The 16,485-nt window shown below is 41.6% G+C and overlaps 2 protein-coding genes and 1 long non-coding RNA gene across 4 annotated transcripts in view; 2 read left to right on the top strand and 1 right to left on the bottom strand.

Moving 5' to 3' along the window:
- The first annotated feature begins 3,616 nt into the window (after positions 1 to 3,616).
- The window catches only part of LOC307004668 (E3 ubiquitin/ISG15 ligase TRIM25-like), a 33,984-nt gene continuing 21,115 nt past the window's right edge, over positions 3,617 to 16,485 (top strand). Inside the window, exon 1 of the mRNA XM_079624059.1 lies at positions 3,617 to 4,254. Coding sequence (XP_079480185.1) covers positions 3,685 to 4,254 — 570 coding nt within the window. The 5' untranslated portion in view covers positions 3,617 to 3,684. The remainder of the gene's footprint in view (positions 4,255 to 16,485) is intronic.
- On the top strand, positions 7,187 to 8,265 carry LOC307004677. Of its 2 annotated transcripts, none has more exons than XR_013799098.1 (3): positions 7,187 to 7,376; positions 7,409 to 7,958; positions 8,078 to 8,265. It is a non-coding gene; the product is annotated as an uncharacterized lncRNA (long non-coding RNA). The 2 variants fall into 2 exon arrangements; XR_013799099.1 differs by having other exon boundaries at positions 7,187 to 7,389; positions 7,731 to 7,958.
- Positions 10,519 to 14,801, bottom strand: LOC307004672 (uncharacterized protein). The gene is made up of 10 exons (XM_079624064.1): positions 13,982 to 14,801; positions 13,457 to 13,589; positions 13,032 to 13,257; positions 12,796 to 12,922; positions 12,289 to 12,587; positions 12,059 to 12,149; positions 11,722 to 11,838; positions 11,520 to 11,595; positions 11,192 to 11,445; positions 10,519 to 11,039 (listed from the first exon to the last, which is right to left on the bottom strand). Exons 2-9 carry the CDS (start codon positions 13,587 to 13,589, stop codon positions 11,375 to 11,377), a joined length of 1,140 nt encoding a protein of 379 aa, XP_079480190.1. The 5' UTR covers positions 13,982 to 14,801; the 3' UTR covers positions 10,519 to 11,039; positions 11,192 to 11,374.

The raw sequence follows: 16,485 nt of genomic DNA, 5'->3' as shown, positions 1-16,485 counted from the left end.
CAACGGAAGAATCTGGGTGTGACGCGTTTGGCAAAATAGGTCCACAAAAGCGAATTAAACCTAAAATTCTCGGGACAGCAGCATGTGTCCAAATTTTAATCTTAACCGTTCTATTTCATCATATACGATCTGTAAACAGGGCTTTAAGTGTAAAATACCGAACTTGTCCCTTAAAGGGCACCTATTATGGAATTTTGAAATTTACCTTTCATGTAGTGTGTCACATAGATCTAAGTGAACAAAAACATCCTGCAAAGTTTGAAATATGAAAGTGCACCGTATATAAAGTTATTGTCTTTCAAAAGTAAGAGTCGACTCAGAGTCATTTTTATGAATCGTTAGAAGACCGAAGCTTTTTCTCTGACTAGATGACGTCAACTTGTCAAGTTATTTGAATACGATACGCCCACTTATTGCGCTCCAAAGGCCAGCAGGGAAAATATAATGGCGACAACACGCTGTGTTCTGAAGTGCGACTCAAAAGCAAACTTTTTTCATCTGCCCAAGGAGGAGCATTTGAAGACTAAGTGGCTACAATTCATATATACAACTATACCACAGAAGTGTAGTCCGAGCCTTGTGCTTTTTCTTCGCGCCATTTTGAAGACGATTGCTTTACCAACTTGGACTCAAACAACTCAAACTTGGATTCGCGAGCCGGCTGATATTGAAGGAAGGTTCAGTTCCAAGTGTATTTGCATCAGCTTCCTCCGTATCACAACCTGTAAGTGTTATTAATAATTGTTGCTTTTATGTAGCATGCTTAGTAATTATTTTGTTTGTTGTGTAAGCACCGTTTAGCTTTATAGGTCTTCAATGACAATTGTATTGAGATGTGAAGTGTTTGTCGTTGTTTTCGGAGTTGTCTTAAAGAATAGAGTAATACCTCGTAGTAACGTAACTGCATTTTTTTTTTGTAAAAACTTTATGTTTATGCATCGGGCTAACGCAAACAAAGACTGATTGTGCTTTTACAATATGAACTCTGGCTATGCTCGCTAACATAACTTTACATTCTTTATCTTATTTTTAGTTTTTTACTACTACAAAGCAGTAGACTACAATCATGATTATAACACAATTTAATTGATAAAAGCATCATTGTACTCCGTGTTAAACAATAAGTATTATCTCTGTAAACACTGCTGGGTCATCTGACCAATCAACGCAGATTAGCGTCGCGCAAAGGAGGGGTTTGGAAAAATGAGTCGTTGAACGAATCATTTTGGAGTCGGTGAACAAATCAGGTAAAAATAAATGCATATTATACGACAACAAAAGTGTTTTTTGTCATTGCATGCATGTAAAACTGTTGTTGGGGACTCCCACAACAACATTAGGAACATTTTAAATGTCATAATAGGTGCCCTTTAAGAATAAAGTGTCTGTGTAATATAGTTTTTTCACATTCTTGTTTTGTTTGTTCCATGGACTGCTCAGCTAAACAGGCCAATAAGAGACTATTAACTACCATTGTTTCTTATAACTATACAAATGTGCACAAATGTATAACACTGATCAGAGATCAGGTAAAACTCATAGACACTTATTCAATGATTCTCAGTGAATCTGCATTTTTCATGGTGTTAGATTTTGCTGTATTTGGCAGAGCGGTCGTTTTAGTGGCTCGCCAATGTATTCGATTTCTCTAATGCATAAAAAAAAGTTTGACTAGAGTTTGTGTGGGGAGAATCATTTATTGAAGGTTTGTAATGTAGCAGTTCTTCAGCAGCAATGATGTTAGCATGTCGTCCTTCAAATAATCTTAACCCAAAGTTCTGTCTGTGTGACACATTTGTATAACTTCTGTCTGTGTGACAGAACTTTACATGAAGACAAAAGGGCTACATACAATAGAAAACTGTTAGGACCTCCCACAGGAGAATGATCAACATTGTCATCTACTCTGAGCAATGTTGTTTCTTTGTCATTCACACCCATCAGTTTCTATGGGCCATACTTCAGTTTCTGTATGGGCCATTTGGTTCACACCTTAACATATATAGTTTCAATTGATTGCATCTTGAGAAAAAGTAACAATGTAAATGCATCCGACTAAAGTTAACTGAAATACACAAAATCTTTCAATGGGTTCACAGAGATTATCGCCATCCAGGGGTGACCCATTGAAATTTTGAAATGTTTTGAAACAGTTATGATGTAATGAAGCCACATTTAATGAAATCAAGTGACTTTGGCAGTTTAAAACATGCTCCGAACCACTGAATCGAAACAAAAGATTTGTAAAGGTTTTAAAGCTTCATAAAGCAGGGTTTTGATATCACTCATCACTTGTGCTTGGTCAGTCAATGTTTGGTGTTTGGGTAGATCTGTTGGAACTATACGGTTATCCGGACCACACGTGTGTCTTTTAGTCCCGAATAGTCCGTATAGTCATCCCTGATAGGTCTTAACCCCAGTGACGGGTAGGTTTAGGGGCGGGGTTAGGGGTAGGCCACCGTGTGGTCCGGATAACCGTATAGTACCGATCCGTTTCCTGTGCTCTCTGTGTTCCTTTTGTGTTTGGCTTTTATGTATGTTTGTTTCTTCAATAAACCCTTTGTACATAGATCCACCTCAGTTCATCAAAGTTGAAGCTATGGTTGGAGGATTACGGCTTAAGTCAATACACATAATCTTTGGTTTTAGAGACGTTGAGTTGGAGATATGAGTCCTTGCACCATGAGTGTCCAAAACTGGTCCATGGCCCTCCTCGTGATCCTGATAATTAGAAGACTAATTATCACAGAATCATCAGCATACTTAATAATATGCCTTGATTCAAACATACTCTGACAGTCATTGGTGTAGACAGAGCACACATATAAGTGGTGACAAAAAACAAAACATCATGAGGGCCTTAGATAAAGTGTTATTTATACATGCGTTATTTTATAAACGCATCATCAGAGAAGAGATGTTGCTGCAAGAGGGAGGGGAAGTTATTTTGGTAAACGATTACAAGCGCACATGAATTTGACAAAACAATGCATGGATAGACATGGATAAATTATTTATAATAAATAATGCAATACTTTTTTTTTTTTAAAGATTAGTCAACTTTGATTTCATGTTGACTTTAAGGAACTGTAATTCTGCACCCAGTTTTCAATCCTGCAGTACTAGTGTAGTATTTAGGATACAGAATTACTGAACTTTTAAGGGTGTTGTCTTGCTTCTGTCACGCGAGAGAACACAAGCTCCAGTTGCGAATGTAAAGACAGTTTATTAAGTAAACAGAGAATATGAGCACTTCAAGATGGTCTGACACAGTGGTGCAGGACAGGGTTCAGGTCTTGACAGCGAGGAGACTGCGATGGGTTGAGGTCCAATGATCAACATAGAAAATCCCAGAGTGATCAGAGCAATGAGAGTCCAAACTTAAGCAGGAAGGTGCACAGGAACTGGAAACACTGATTGATAAAATCAAGTGACAAGACCTGAACACCAGAACGATCTGACAATGAACACGATAAACACAAGACTACATGTAGGACACAGTAGCGAGCCTCACCTAACTAAAAACTTACAGGAATGAGGCTCTTCTGGGCTAGGAATGAGGAATGCTGCTTTACAGACAAACCTGTTTTACACACGTCACTAACAGGAATCACCTAAGTTCAGAGAAACTGAGTTTTAGTTGAGCTGTTGGTGTGTTTGTGTCTCTGTCTTTATGCAGTAAAAATGACAGAAACCAGAATTTCTCAGGATGAGTTCATGTGTTCAGTGTGTCTGGATCTCCTGAAGGATCCAGTGGCCATTCCCTGTGGACACAGTTACTGTAAGATCTGTATTACAGACTGCTGGGATCAGGAGGATGAGAAGAGAGTCTACAGCTGCCCTCAGTGCAGACAGACCTTCAGTCCAAGACCTGCTTTAGCTAAAAACACACTTCTGGCTGAAGTGGTGGAGAAACTGAAGAAGACTAAACTTGCTGCTGACTGTTATGCTGGAGCTGAAGATGTGCAGTGTGACGTCTGTACTGGAAGAAAACACAAAGCTGTCAAGTCCTGTCTGCTGTGTGTGGAGTCTTACTGTCAGAATCATTTTGACCTTCATGAGGAATTTCACTCACGTAAGCCACATAAAGTGACTGATGCCGCTGGACAACTGCAGGAAATAATCTGCCAGAAACACAAGCTCCTTGATGTTTTCTGCCACACTGATCAGAAGTGTATATGTGTGCTGTGTACGATGGATGAACATAAAAAACACGACACTGTGTCAGCTGCAGCACAGAGGACAGAGAAACAGGTATGAACTTAGAGGTCCCATAATGCTAATTTACAGTTTCTATTTTGTTTATGAGGTCTACTAGAATACATTTTCATAGTTTAATGTCTGTTTTCACCCTCTGTCTGAACACGGTTTTAGTTTCAGTTTCTTTAAAACCTGCCTTCCGAAAATCGCAGTCTGCTCTGATTGGTCAGCCAGTCCCAGTCTGTTGTGATTGGTCTAAAGCTTCGAGTGTGTGTAGGGAAATGTGACGTGCCTACCATGAATGGAGAGTATCAGCTGTGGAGATGCTGCAAACAACACTAATGGCGCTTTTCCATTACCAGTACCAGCTCGACTCGCCTCGTCTCGGCTCGCGTTTCGCTCCGTTTTCCATTGCAGACAGTACCTCCACAATAGTACCTGGTCGTCATAGCGACGCGACCCACACACACAGGACAATGGAGGAAATCGAGTGTATGCTGTTTTACATAATATTAGTAATGGGTATATCACGCAATCTCAGGCAAAACTATTTAAAAATGTCGGGGTTATTCAGGATACTCCGTCTGGCGCGTGCAATGATGACGCAGTGAATAGTGACGATTCTCTCTGACCAATCAGCAGTCTGCCGTGTTTTACGTCACATTTTATTATCGCCTCAGCTCGCTCAGAACCTCGCTGAAGGTGATACGAAAAAAAGTACCTGGAAGCAGGTACCGGTACAACTTTTACACAGTGGAAAACCAAACAAAGGCGAGTCGAGTCGAGGTGAGGCGAGCCAAGGCGAGCTGGTACTGTGTAGTGGAAAAGCGCCATAACTGTGGCATCAGTTTTGCTGTATCAGTATAAACCTGAGTCTGATAATGATAGTGTGGCAGTATGCAATCAAAAGTTTAATACAATGCTAATTATGGCACTAAACCAACTACGCCACCCCGGAAATTGGCCGGGGACCCACAGGTACATCAAGTGCAAAGCACACAGATTCGCAGTGGCTGAGTCAGATATCAGACAGTGATAAGAGTTACACAGATTTTATTCCTCAACACGTACAATAAAATGCAAAACGGTATATTTCAATATACAAACATTAAAAGAAATGCATCAATCATGGAACATGTTACACACACACACTTTACCACTTCAGAATTGGGGGAATCGTCTTACCTATCCGATAAACACAGCAACTACTCGTGCTCCCACACCACACAACACCAAACCACCCGCTGTGAACATCAGCCCGATAGCCGAACCACCACCACCACCACACACAGAGGACTCTGGCTAGTACTGGAACCCCAATTCTGAGTGGAAAAGAAAGCAATATGAGATACACACAAACACACATTCCACGTAATGGTCTGTCGATTAAACGCTTATCACATGCTGCAAGAAGGAATCATTTTGTCACACAAAGATGCAACCACTCGCTGGCTGATACTCGTTAACTCTGTTGTCAGCCCAGCGCCGTCCTATAAGATGTAATCTCAGATTACATTACTTAAAACACATTTACAAACAAACAAAATACAAAGAGACATAATATTCACAATGGAACACAATAATAGTGACAAAACAAGTAGCTTCTCACCACTGTAAAGGGACACTTCACACATTTGCCTTTAAGTTTGTATTAGTAGAAAACCAGTCATATATTATAATGGTTGTGGTTTTTTCCTTTATTTTTCCCTGAGATGGGAGAAATAAGGATTTAAATGTTTCACTTCCTGCTTATAATGACGTAAAAATGGCCATATTGCGTCATAATAAGCAGGAAGTCACATTTCATTGAATAGTGTATGAGACTACAAACACTAGCTCCTCATTATTCCAGGGGGTGGGACCCACTCACCCTACAGGCCTATTACAGATCAGTGGGTGGGACTAAACTTACAGAAACTAAAATAAATATCCGCCATCTTGTTTGGAAGCTATCAAGCTAAGCTAACAAGCGCTTATGGAGTCAGATGGGAATTTATGTGATTGGCTGAAGGAACTACACATGATATGGAAGAAGAGGATTTTGAAAGTCTGTTGCTCGAACAGATATTTGTGGCTATCTGTACGAGCCGCAATATTAGCGAAGAGCAGCTGAGGCTGATGGAGGAACAGGAGGAGGAACAAGACCTGCCTGTCGCAGACAAGAAGCCTGGACTGGCTCGAGCTGGGGCGGACTGGTGGTGCCTGTGCGCATACGGACACAGAGATAGAGTCCGTCGGCTGCAAAGAATTTAAACGATGCCAATTTCTCCTGGACGAAATCTCTGAATCAGACGAGGACACGGACGTTTGTTCTGACTGAACATCCCGGTACCATGCAATAATTCACCATTCCGAAAGAAATACAAACGAGGAGTAATTCACTAGTTATGAGTTCGCCAACTAACTTTAATGTTTGTGTGAAATTGATTTCAAGCTCTGGTGGTGTAAATTATTTTACTTTCCGACTACATATATGACCCACTTTCAATAAAGATTAATTTTACCACTGGTGAAATGCTCCTTTAAGGTCAATACTGGAAAACACTCAATTTAAATGCGTCACCACAGGCTGTAAACGCGCTATCGTTCTGGTCGTTAAGGTGATCCTCGTTCGCTGAAATGAGATCGTCAAGCAATTAGAGTAAAGGTAACGTTACAGCTTGGCAGCAGATGCGTCGTTCTGGTAAAAGGCAGAGGAATGGTCCAAGAGGCAGCTTGCAGAGGAGAACGCAATACAATCCATTCAGAAGCACTTCCAGTTCGAATAATGACTTCCACACGCAGGTAATCTTAAAGGCCATGTTGCAGGTTAACCACCACTGTCGATTAATGGGTACATAAATTACTCAAGATATGTATATCATTTTTAAAATGTCTTAAAAATGGTCTTAAATACCAGTTTTTTACGTTTTTGGTATTAACGTTTTTTTTTTCACGCAATTCGGTGATGACGTCACGTTGGGGAGAAGTGGAGGAAAGGTAGCCTCAGCCTAGTATTAGAACTATGGCGACTGACTGGGATGAGGAAGAGATGGCAAGAGCCAACATGTATGATGGCCCACAGCCGTATAATTTCAAACCTGCCAGACGTGAGAGGGCAAATGAGGAATTGCCAAGAACTGATGGCCGTCAAAGCCAATTAAATGCATGGTCCGAGGAGAATGAGTGGAGAGTTGGTGAAGTGTCCTGGTGAGTTGATATCATTTAGCAACGCAGCAATGAGCACTGGAGCTAGTCTACGAGCAGCAGTGCACAATAACGACACATATTATTTTTTTAATGTCATTGAATAGCACGTTGAGTGAAAAATCAACGTTTTCTTTATATCTAGTGGCAGTGATCATGACGTTAGTTCAGATAAGTACCGGTAACCTTTGTCATAGTGTTGTAGTACTGGTAAACTTTGTCTTTGTCATCTATAAATAGAAGGCATCATGCTAGCTATATGGGCGTTTCTAAGCGTTTCTCTTTCTCCGGTGAAAATGTTGTTGCAAACGTAGCCGCCGCGTGTCTGTCGCTGTGTTTGGCAGGTGCTTGTGTGGGCGGTGCCGTCCCATGGAAACTGCGTTGGAAAGCTTGTGCTGTAGGGAAGTGAGTGCGTTTTGGTCGCTGGTCGAGGAGCTCACCCCGCGACCAGATGTGACATGCCTCACTCAGCATCCAGGATTTGAGGCTTGTTGCCTGAATCCGTTTGTGCTGAAGATAGCATACACACATTTCAGGCAGGATCATGGTCCCCTTCAAGCCAGCACACACGAGTATGTTAATTGTTTGTTTACTTTTTACACTAAGTCTTATGAACCAACTTAAACAGTTATAGGCGACTAGAGATGTGTTGTATAGACAATGATCATGTTTCCAACATACTCATCCCTAGGCAATACCGGTACACTGCATACAGGCAGGCTATACGCTGGGCATATGGAGTTCTTGGCAGGCATATAAGGAAGCCTCTACCCTCCTGTCTGGTTTCAGCTGTCAGGCAACAATTTCATAGTGGTGACGAGACCTATCATGCCTTTCAATGGCCTCGTTTGGAAGAAAATGAATAAAAACCATATTGGCATGTACAACATTAATAAAATTACGTATTTTTCAGTTCAAGATTTAAGTCATGCTTGTTCTGTTGTGATCACTTAACCGCCCTTGAAATGGAACAAAACACAGAACACGTGAATTCCAATAAAAACAGTTTATTAGTTTATCCCACGTAATGAGAATACATTACAGAAGAGAGAGACCAGTTGGAAGTCCTGATAAAATAAACAAATCTGAAAAGACTCAAGGGTTAGGCACAAAAAAAAAAAAATCACCATAAAATTACCTTGCAATAGTGTGTTCTTACCTGCGGGTCAGCTGATTTGCTCTCTCTCACACACATACACACAAATACATGCATACATGCATGCAGTGATATAAGCACAGACCAGTGTTGGGGCTAGTTACTCAAAAAAGTAATATATTACATATTACATATTACTCTCAAAAATAGTAATGCCTTACTTTACTTTATTACTCCCTGGAGAAAATAACTAGTTATATTACTAGTTATATTACTAGTTGCATTTTTTTTCTTAATTACTTTATAATTGCCTGAGATTCATCAGATGGAGGGAGAACATACAAAGGAGGAGTGTTCTTAAGGGTCTTTATTACGCCAACAACAGACTGGCACTGTCTAGCACAAATAACTACAAACAACTGTCCTTGTGCAATCAAGTACAAAAAACAAGTATTAATTTACTCAATGTTTAACAAACACCATCTGGTGCAAACAATCAATAAATTTGATTGTCAATTTATCCCATACGGAAATGTTAAATTATTATTATATATGCCAAACTATTTACTATTTATTTCAAGTCTACAGATCAAGTCTACATATCCACATTTCATTTTCGAATCTTTTATAAATAAAATTTATTATTTATTATTATTTTACCTCTTCTTGACCAGCTCATAAAAACAAAACAAATACTAAACAAATTATATTTGAAAACTGATAATTATATATATGTGACATGTATGTAAAAAAAAAACTATTATACATACATAAAATATATGGGCTGGTTTTATATGTCAATTATTCCATTTTCTAATAGGTTTTATATATGGGCATATATATGGTATATTTTATATATGTGGATATATTTCATATATGTATATTTCATATATGTACATATATTACATTTCCGTATGGGATAACAAGTCTAAACTTTTTGCTGCTTGTGGGGCTGCTCATTCATGTCACTCTGTCGCTTCGTAACGAGCTTGATGTGTCCGTGCTGTCGGAAGCGGTGGAGAGCAGCTTTCTCCCCGGGCAGAGTGTGCACTTCACCGTCAAGTTATTTTCCTTCCGTTGAACATATTCAAAATAATTACTGAATCTCCACCCGTCAAAACTAGCTTTCTGTTGCTGGGAACCTTCCTCAGCTTGCCGTTGTTGACGCTTCCATTTTCCCCCATCTGTCTTTGAGGATGCCGCTCTGCGGCTGACTGCCGGGTGTCGACCAATCGGTGATGGTAAATGATACCTCGTGCCAAACCCAGACCAATCACTGTTACATTCACGCCCTCCTCCCCTTCCCTTCTGTTCTCTGTGTTGTGTGCCTTGTGTGTGATGGTGCTACTGGCAAATGTAACGCAAGTAACTAGCTCGGGAAAACTGTAATAATATTACCATTTTCAGACGAGTAATGCCTTACACTACTAGTTACTGAAAAAAGTAAGATTATTACATTACACTTTGTAACGCGTTACACCCAACACTGGCGCAGACACATAGTGACCCAAGACAAAAGCGCACACCAGGTACAATGATTGGTAAATTATGTTGTTAATCTAAATTAGATAAAAGAAATTTCATGCAAACAAAAGAAAAAGAAAACCACAGCACACAGACAGAGCCCAAAACATGCAGCATGCAGAACCCATTGTAAAATCACATGGAGCACACAGAGTAGGCACAACAGCAGCTACCATTAATGGTTCTTACAAAGACAAAAAAGGAATGATCTTGTGCAAACAAAACAATAAATAGCACACAAAGACAAAACATGCAGCATGCAGAAAACAACCACCAAATGAACAGACAGGAAGGAATAAAACTACTACAACTAAAACAACTTACAACTAAATGATTGGACCTGTCTGGGAAATTTTTTTTTAATACAAATGTTAATTAGGTTTGTTGTAGCGTGACTGGTGGGCTAGATAGAGGCTGATGGCCTCCTCCTTAGGAATTTGTTCGAATGATTTGGCGATGGGGGCGGGTGCACAGGCTGACAGATTGGCGCTAACCTCTTGAAACCTCATAACCTGCAGACATAATAATAATGATAAAATACTGTATAAAGATTGCTGTCACTGATCAGATGTCTCATTCGCCATGTCAAAATATGATACAACTGCATGACACGGCTTACCGTATGAGGCCTTCTCTTTGATCGGACGCACTACATAGGCACCTTTTCTAAAACGTGGGTATCGCACGCAAAACTTCTCCGCTCCATCGCTTCTTCGTGCTGTCTCTCTGTTAGCATTGAAGTTGTAATGTAGTGCCGCTAAGAGAAGCCTACAGAATAACAAATTTGAAAACACCTTTGAAACAAAAATCTTGTGCATGTATGATAAAATACTGCATTATGTATTCCATTGCACAGCACTGACCTGCTACATGCCCAGGTATGAGAATCCAGTGTGCTTGGGCGCGAAGTGTAGGATGAGGGAGTGGAAGGCTTCAAGGGAGAAAGTCTGGTACTGTGGAGACAGCTGTCTCACATCCTTCATAAAGGACGTCTTTGTGACAATACTTTCCAGCTTTATTGCTCCCATTGAGCCTGCAAAGACCAAGATATGTAGGCAGACAGACACACAGACAGATAGAGATATAGATAGACAGACATATTTTTGTTTTCAATGAAAACACACATGAGATTATCCTGCATAGGAATTATAGAGCATGCATAATACTACATACTGTGTACTGTACCTGGTTCCAGCCACTCTTTGTCACGTTGATCCCCCTCCAGAGGGGGATGAGCGCAACTGGAAAAGGCAGGGGTGTCATGGTCGTGTATGTCCTGGATATGATTGACCAAGCTTCTCCCTTTGGCCTCCATCACAGCTGGGTTGCCATCTGGGGTTGAGGCTGCAGTCCAGTAAAGATGGTTTACTATAGCTGGCCTCCACAACTGCAGCTGGTCACACTGTCTTTTGAGGCTGTATCCAAGGCCTTCCCCAGACCTGGTTTAGACAAATGGTATTAATTGAAATGCAATAACAAAAACTGCTTCAAGGTTCCAACAATGGATACATACTTTTCCCAACGTGCCACACATCAAAATAATGCCGTGTTCCTTTAGGGCACAGCTCTTCTCTCACACATTTGGCAACCTAAAAAGTAGAAAGCAAACTTTGTGGATGCTTGCACTGTCTGGCCCTCAGTGCATCAGCAAAAGTTCAAACATCCAACCTCAGTGCAATTCATAAATCTACATTCTACATCTATATTGTATTTACCTGGCGATGTCTGTCTGTAATAAGGGTTGACAAATGCAGGTCCTGCCTCCTCAGCAAGCTGATGCTGCGCTTGAGCCCCTCAAGCTCACACCAAGAGCTGTTGGGGACCTCTGAGCTCTGCAACATGACATAAGTGTAAGTGTAGAATGTTTGTGGTGGTGAAGGAGGCGTGAAGGAACCAGAGGGTTGCTGGTCCAAGCATTATAATACACTGTACAGGATTCAAAGTTAGGAAAGACATGATAAAGACCTATGCATGGTTGTACTAGTGGAAAAGTGCTATATAAGTTGCAGTCCACACAGACTTAATTTATTTGTCGTATAACATCAGGCTTACCTGAACAAGTTGTACATCCACCACCTTGTTCACTCTCTCCTCTATCAATGAGTATGAGCCGTACTTTGCAGAGTGCCCTGGAGAATCTGACCTGGGGATAAATACAAATTTGAATTATGTTTCAAGTTTTTATTAACCAGTGTCTGTAAAGACAATCCACCATGCCACCTGCAATATAGAATCCAGGTTGTATGTAAAATTAAGTAATGCCATAAACAATTCTGCTTTACCTGCAGTCACCAGCAACAACTAGGCCTCCATCCATTGCCCTGAGGTCACTCAGATTCTTGGCCTGATCGTTCTGCCAGGCCTGAATGATGACAGGGATCGTGTAATGGCGCTGATGGCGAAAGTAGGTGCTCACGCTGATGCACTGAAGGCCAAACAGGGTCATCATTCGCAATGTCTGGGAGGCCAAACATCCAGTAAAATGAATGGCCCCACTTAAAAGAAGGTTGCAGGCTGGCATATTCCTGTGTAGGATCGGCTGGTTTTGCCAGAAACGCTGGTAACCACATGATGTACAGACCTAGACATGTTTAAAAAAATTAAAAAATAAACAGTACATCAGGATTTAATATAGAGTAAGTACTGTACACTACTGGTCAAACGTTTCTTGTTTTCAATGGAAACACACATGAGATTACCCTGCATAGGAAATATAGCAAGCAGAACATGATGACATTGTCAGAGTAAGAAATAATGATTTTAATCTAAATTTGTGAACAAAACCCTACCTGCTCTATTTTAATAAATGTTCCTCCCTGCTGCACGATTCTACTATCACACTTCTCACAACAGGCCGGGCAAATGGCAAACAGTGCCATAAGTTCCGCTTTGCAAACAATTAATTTATCAATACCACTAAATGGGGAAAAAAAGGAGGAGGAGGAGGAGGGGGAGTCATTCAAACTACCAGATACACAAAAATGAAAATTCAAAGTTGGTCTATGTTGGTTTTAAATGATCTCACTTTTGGTGGGGGTGACAAGTTTGAGATGGCTCCTCCTCACACAATTCCTCCTCATCCTCGTCAGACATCTGGTCTTCTGGCACCCATGATGAATCACTGATGATGACAGAGGGATCCTCTTCTTCATCAGTTTGTTCAGGACTAGTGAGGGGGGTGGAAGTTTTCATCCTGAAAGTCGTTTGAGTCCCCACACTGACCATCTTGGGCTTTAGGTTCACCTGCACAGCTGTGGCAGAGGCAGTAAACATACCCACACATATGACAATCATGGCAAATCTAAGAGGTTATGTTTTGGTGTAGGCTATGTTTTAATTTCATCAACGTGTATGGAAATGTCCTGCATGCATAGAATTTGGCAACGTATGTTTTAGACAGCATATCAACCACTCAAACATTGAATCATACCAGAAATACCCAAGATTTACCGTGAGACATTCCAGGGGGCTTCAAATAACATTGTGTCCCTGTGTCACAAGTGGAGGAGGAAGGCAGGGGATCATCTATCGTAGCAGCACCGACACTGTCCGCGGTCTCCTGCGTCGAGGCATCTGTCAACATCTTGCGCAAAGAAATCCAAAATGGTCAGCAACACGATCACGGTTAAATACATGTAAAAGAAAACCGCAATAGTCTATTTCCATCCACTTTAAATCAAGCAGCTAAATCAAACACACACACGGTTGTGGAAGTCGCTTGATTATCACCAGTGATCCAAACACTAACTTTAGCCAAGGCGCTATATAGCTAAATATCTAACAGTTAAGTTAGGCGCTAACTAGCTAAATATGACAAGCTTCTGGACATTGCACTTTTATTTTGGTTCATATTCATGAATCACGAAATGTGCTTTTCTGATGTCAGACTGATTATGACTGTAGTGGAGGGGAAACACGGTAACGTTATGCAGTATACACAGGGCTAGCTAACGTAAACATTAGCATGAGGCTTACCGTAGCCAGCTCTCGCTTGGCGGCGGGCGGCACCGATGTTAACGTTAGTGCTTCTCGGTCTTGGTGCAGGGCAGGCAGAGAGGTGCGTGTGCACAGACGGCACGGCGGTCGGAATAAGCTGTACCTGGCTCAGCCTCTTCAGCCCAAGAGAAACCATCCTGATATGCCCTGGGTCGTAATCCTCCTCCCTGAAATGCGCGCTGCAGATCTTCGCGTTTGTGGTGACGGAGGTCATTGAAAAATGTGCCCGCCTAACACGGACAAATTGTACCCACTGTCTGAGGGTTGCCTTGTCCTTCATAGGGAAGCCATGGACCCTGTGTCCTGTTTGGGTGGAGTTTTTACACCCAGCACAAACACAGTAGTTCACCATTGTTACCTACTATATATTTCTATCTATCTAGCTGCTATCTATCTATGCTAACGTTATTCTATCTGTCTGTCTGTCTGTCTGTCTGTATATCTAGTCTATTTATCTATAATCTGCGCTATATCTGAATACGCTCGTCTACTACTCGTCTCTCTAGTCACTCTCAAGGCGGGCTTTGGTAAATTCTCTCCCCAACGTGACGTCATGCAATGCATTGTGGGGGAAAAGAGAATCGTTGCAAACCGCTGTAAGATAGTACCTACTTTTTCGTATTATATTCCGTTTTGTGATACCCAACAACATAAAATACAATGGATAACAGTTTAAATGTTTATTACCAACAAGCAAATTGCACAAATTCGTTAAAAAAATAAACCTGCAACACGGCCTTTAATTCACATGACCAGCAATGGGTCGCATAAAGCCTAACAGCGCCCACAAAGCCTGCTGCAACACCTCCTGGCCCCCGTGTCACTGTTAAAATATAACGCACAACATTTCAATTTAAGGCGAGACACGGCAGGCAAAAACATCGTTTTTTTTTCACTGGGAGACTTCTTCTTTCAGACTTGAAAAAAAGTCCAAAATACACATTTAGGTCTTTATTTTACTACACTTTGTCTATTTGCATCTGTAGATTTCTCTGAAATTCAACAAAAGTTGGCGTTCTAAATCAACGCGCTGCTCAGCGATCTTTCTCTTCTTCCTTTATTCACGCACATGTCTGGAAAGCTCTCTCTCTTCTGTACAATGCTGTCGGATCCAAATATGGTCATTTCCTTTTAATCAGCAACCAATCGTGAAAGTAAAATGGGCATTTAACCCTAAAAGCGAAATCTCATTGGCTGATGTCAATTTCTGACAATGTGATTGGTTCAGATGCATCACGTGACGCGCTCTGACATTTAGATGTGTGTTTTTGACTGTTTTTCTGCTCAGTTGAAGGCCATAAATGCTGCGTTTATAAGTTTTGATTTGATTTAGGTGGTTTGTATTGTTGTTGCTAATGATTTGATAAGATATTGTGTCAGTAAATAGCTGTTTCCACTCAGGTCTGTTGTATAGGACTAGATGTTGATATCCCTCTATACCTACATACTTGAGACAACGATGGGACTCCGTGAGATGGTCAAATGAGTGATGGCACCCTTTGGGTTATCAAGTGGGCGCCCTCCTTCTTCAGTGTTTCGCTGATAGGCCCACGACACCTCCAGAGGGTTCAGCAGTGAATCCCAGCGTCCCAGGTTCACTCCCTAGGTGCCATCAACTTACTTGAAGGCCCAGACGGAGTCCCTTCTCTTCATCCACAGCCACTGGCTCCCCTTTTCAGCAACCCTGGAGAGGTCTTTGACTGCCTGCCGATGGGCCTTCCCTCGCACTCCCATCTCCCTGAGTAGCCTGGATGTTGAGGTGGCTACGAACCCTCTGCAGCCTACTTCCACTGGGCGTATGTTTGCATTCCAGCCTTGTTGTTGTGCATCGGCTGCAAGTTCAGCGTACCTCAGCCTTTTCCGTTCGTAAGCCTCCTCCACTGCACCCTCCCAGGGCACGGTGAGCTCGATGATGTAGATAAGCTTGAGTGAGGCTGACCACAGAACAAGGTCTGGTCGCTGGTTTGTAACTGCAATCTCAGCTGGGAAGCAGAGTTTCTTGCCCAAGTCTGCCAGCAGCTTCCAATCCCGTGCTCTGCCCAGCTGCCCAGTGTCTGGTCTTGTGGTGGTGAGGCTGGCTTGACCCTCGCCCTCCCGAACAAATGGTTTTGGCTGCCACCGGGATGACGGGAGAGGAAGCGCATTAACCCCCTGGGGTCGGCAATCACGCCGGCGTGACCTGCTCGCTTTTTTTCTTATCAGTGCAAAAGAGATTCAAAATACTTTGTTGGTTTTGATCTTACATTTAAGTGTTTTACATCATTCGATCCAGTTAAGTTTCTATTTTTTTTGTGTATACTCACAATAAAAACAAAGTGTTGTGTCTTTCGCCAAATAAAGAAAAATAAACATGATGCGAGTTCTGCCTTCTCTCTGTCAGGGAAGTCCATTCTGAAACGCGTCCGAAAATGAACTGTAACTCAGCGAATACTTGTCACTCAGGAATGAGAGATATGTCTTTATGAAGCTAGAATTATCTTCTT

The sequence above is a fragment of the Phoxinus phoxinus genome (assembly GCF_949152265.1).
Source record: "Phoxinus phoxinus genome assembly, chromosome: 9".
Taxonomy (NCBI): domain Eukaryota; kingdom Metazoa; phylum Chordata; class Actinopteri; order Cypriniformes; family Leuciscidae; genus Phoxinus; species Phoxinus phoxinus.
The sequence above is the reverse complement of the archived record's forward strand: the minus strand, read 5'-3'. Positions and strand labels throughout refer to the sequence as shown.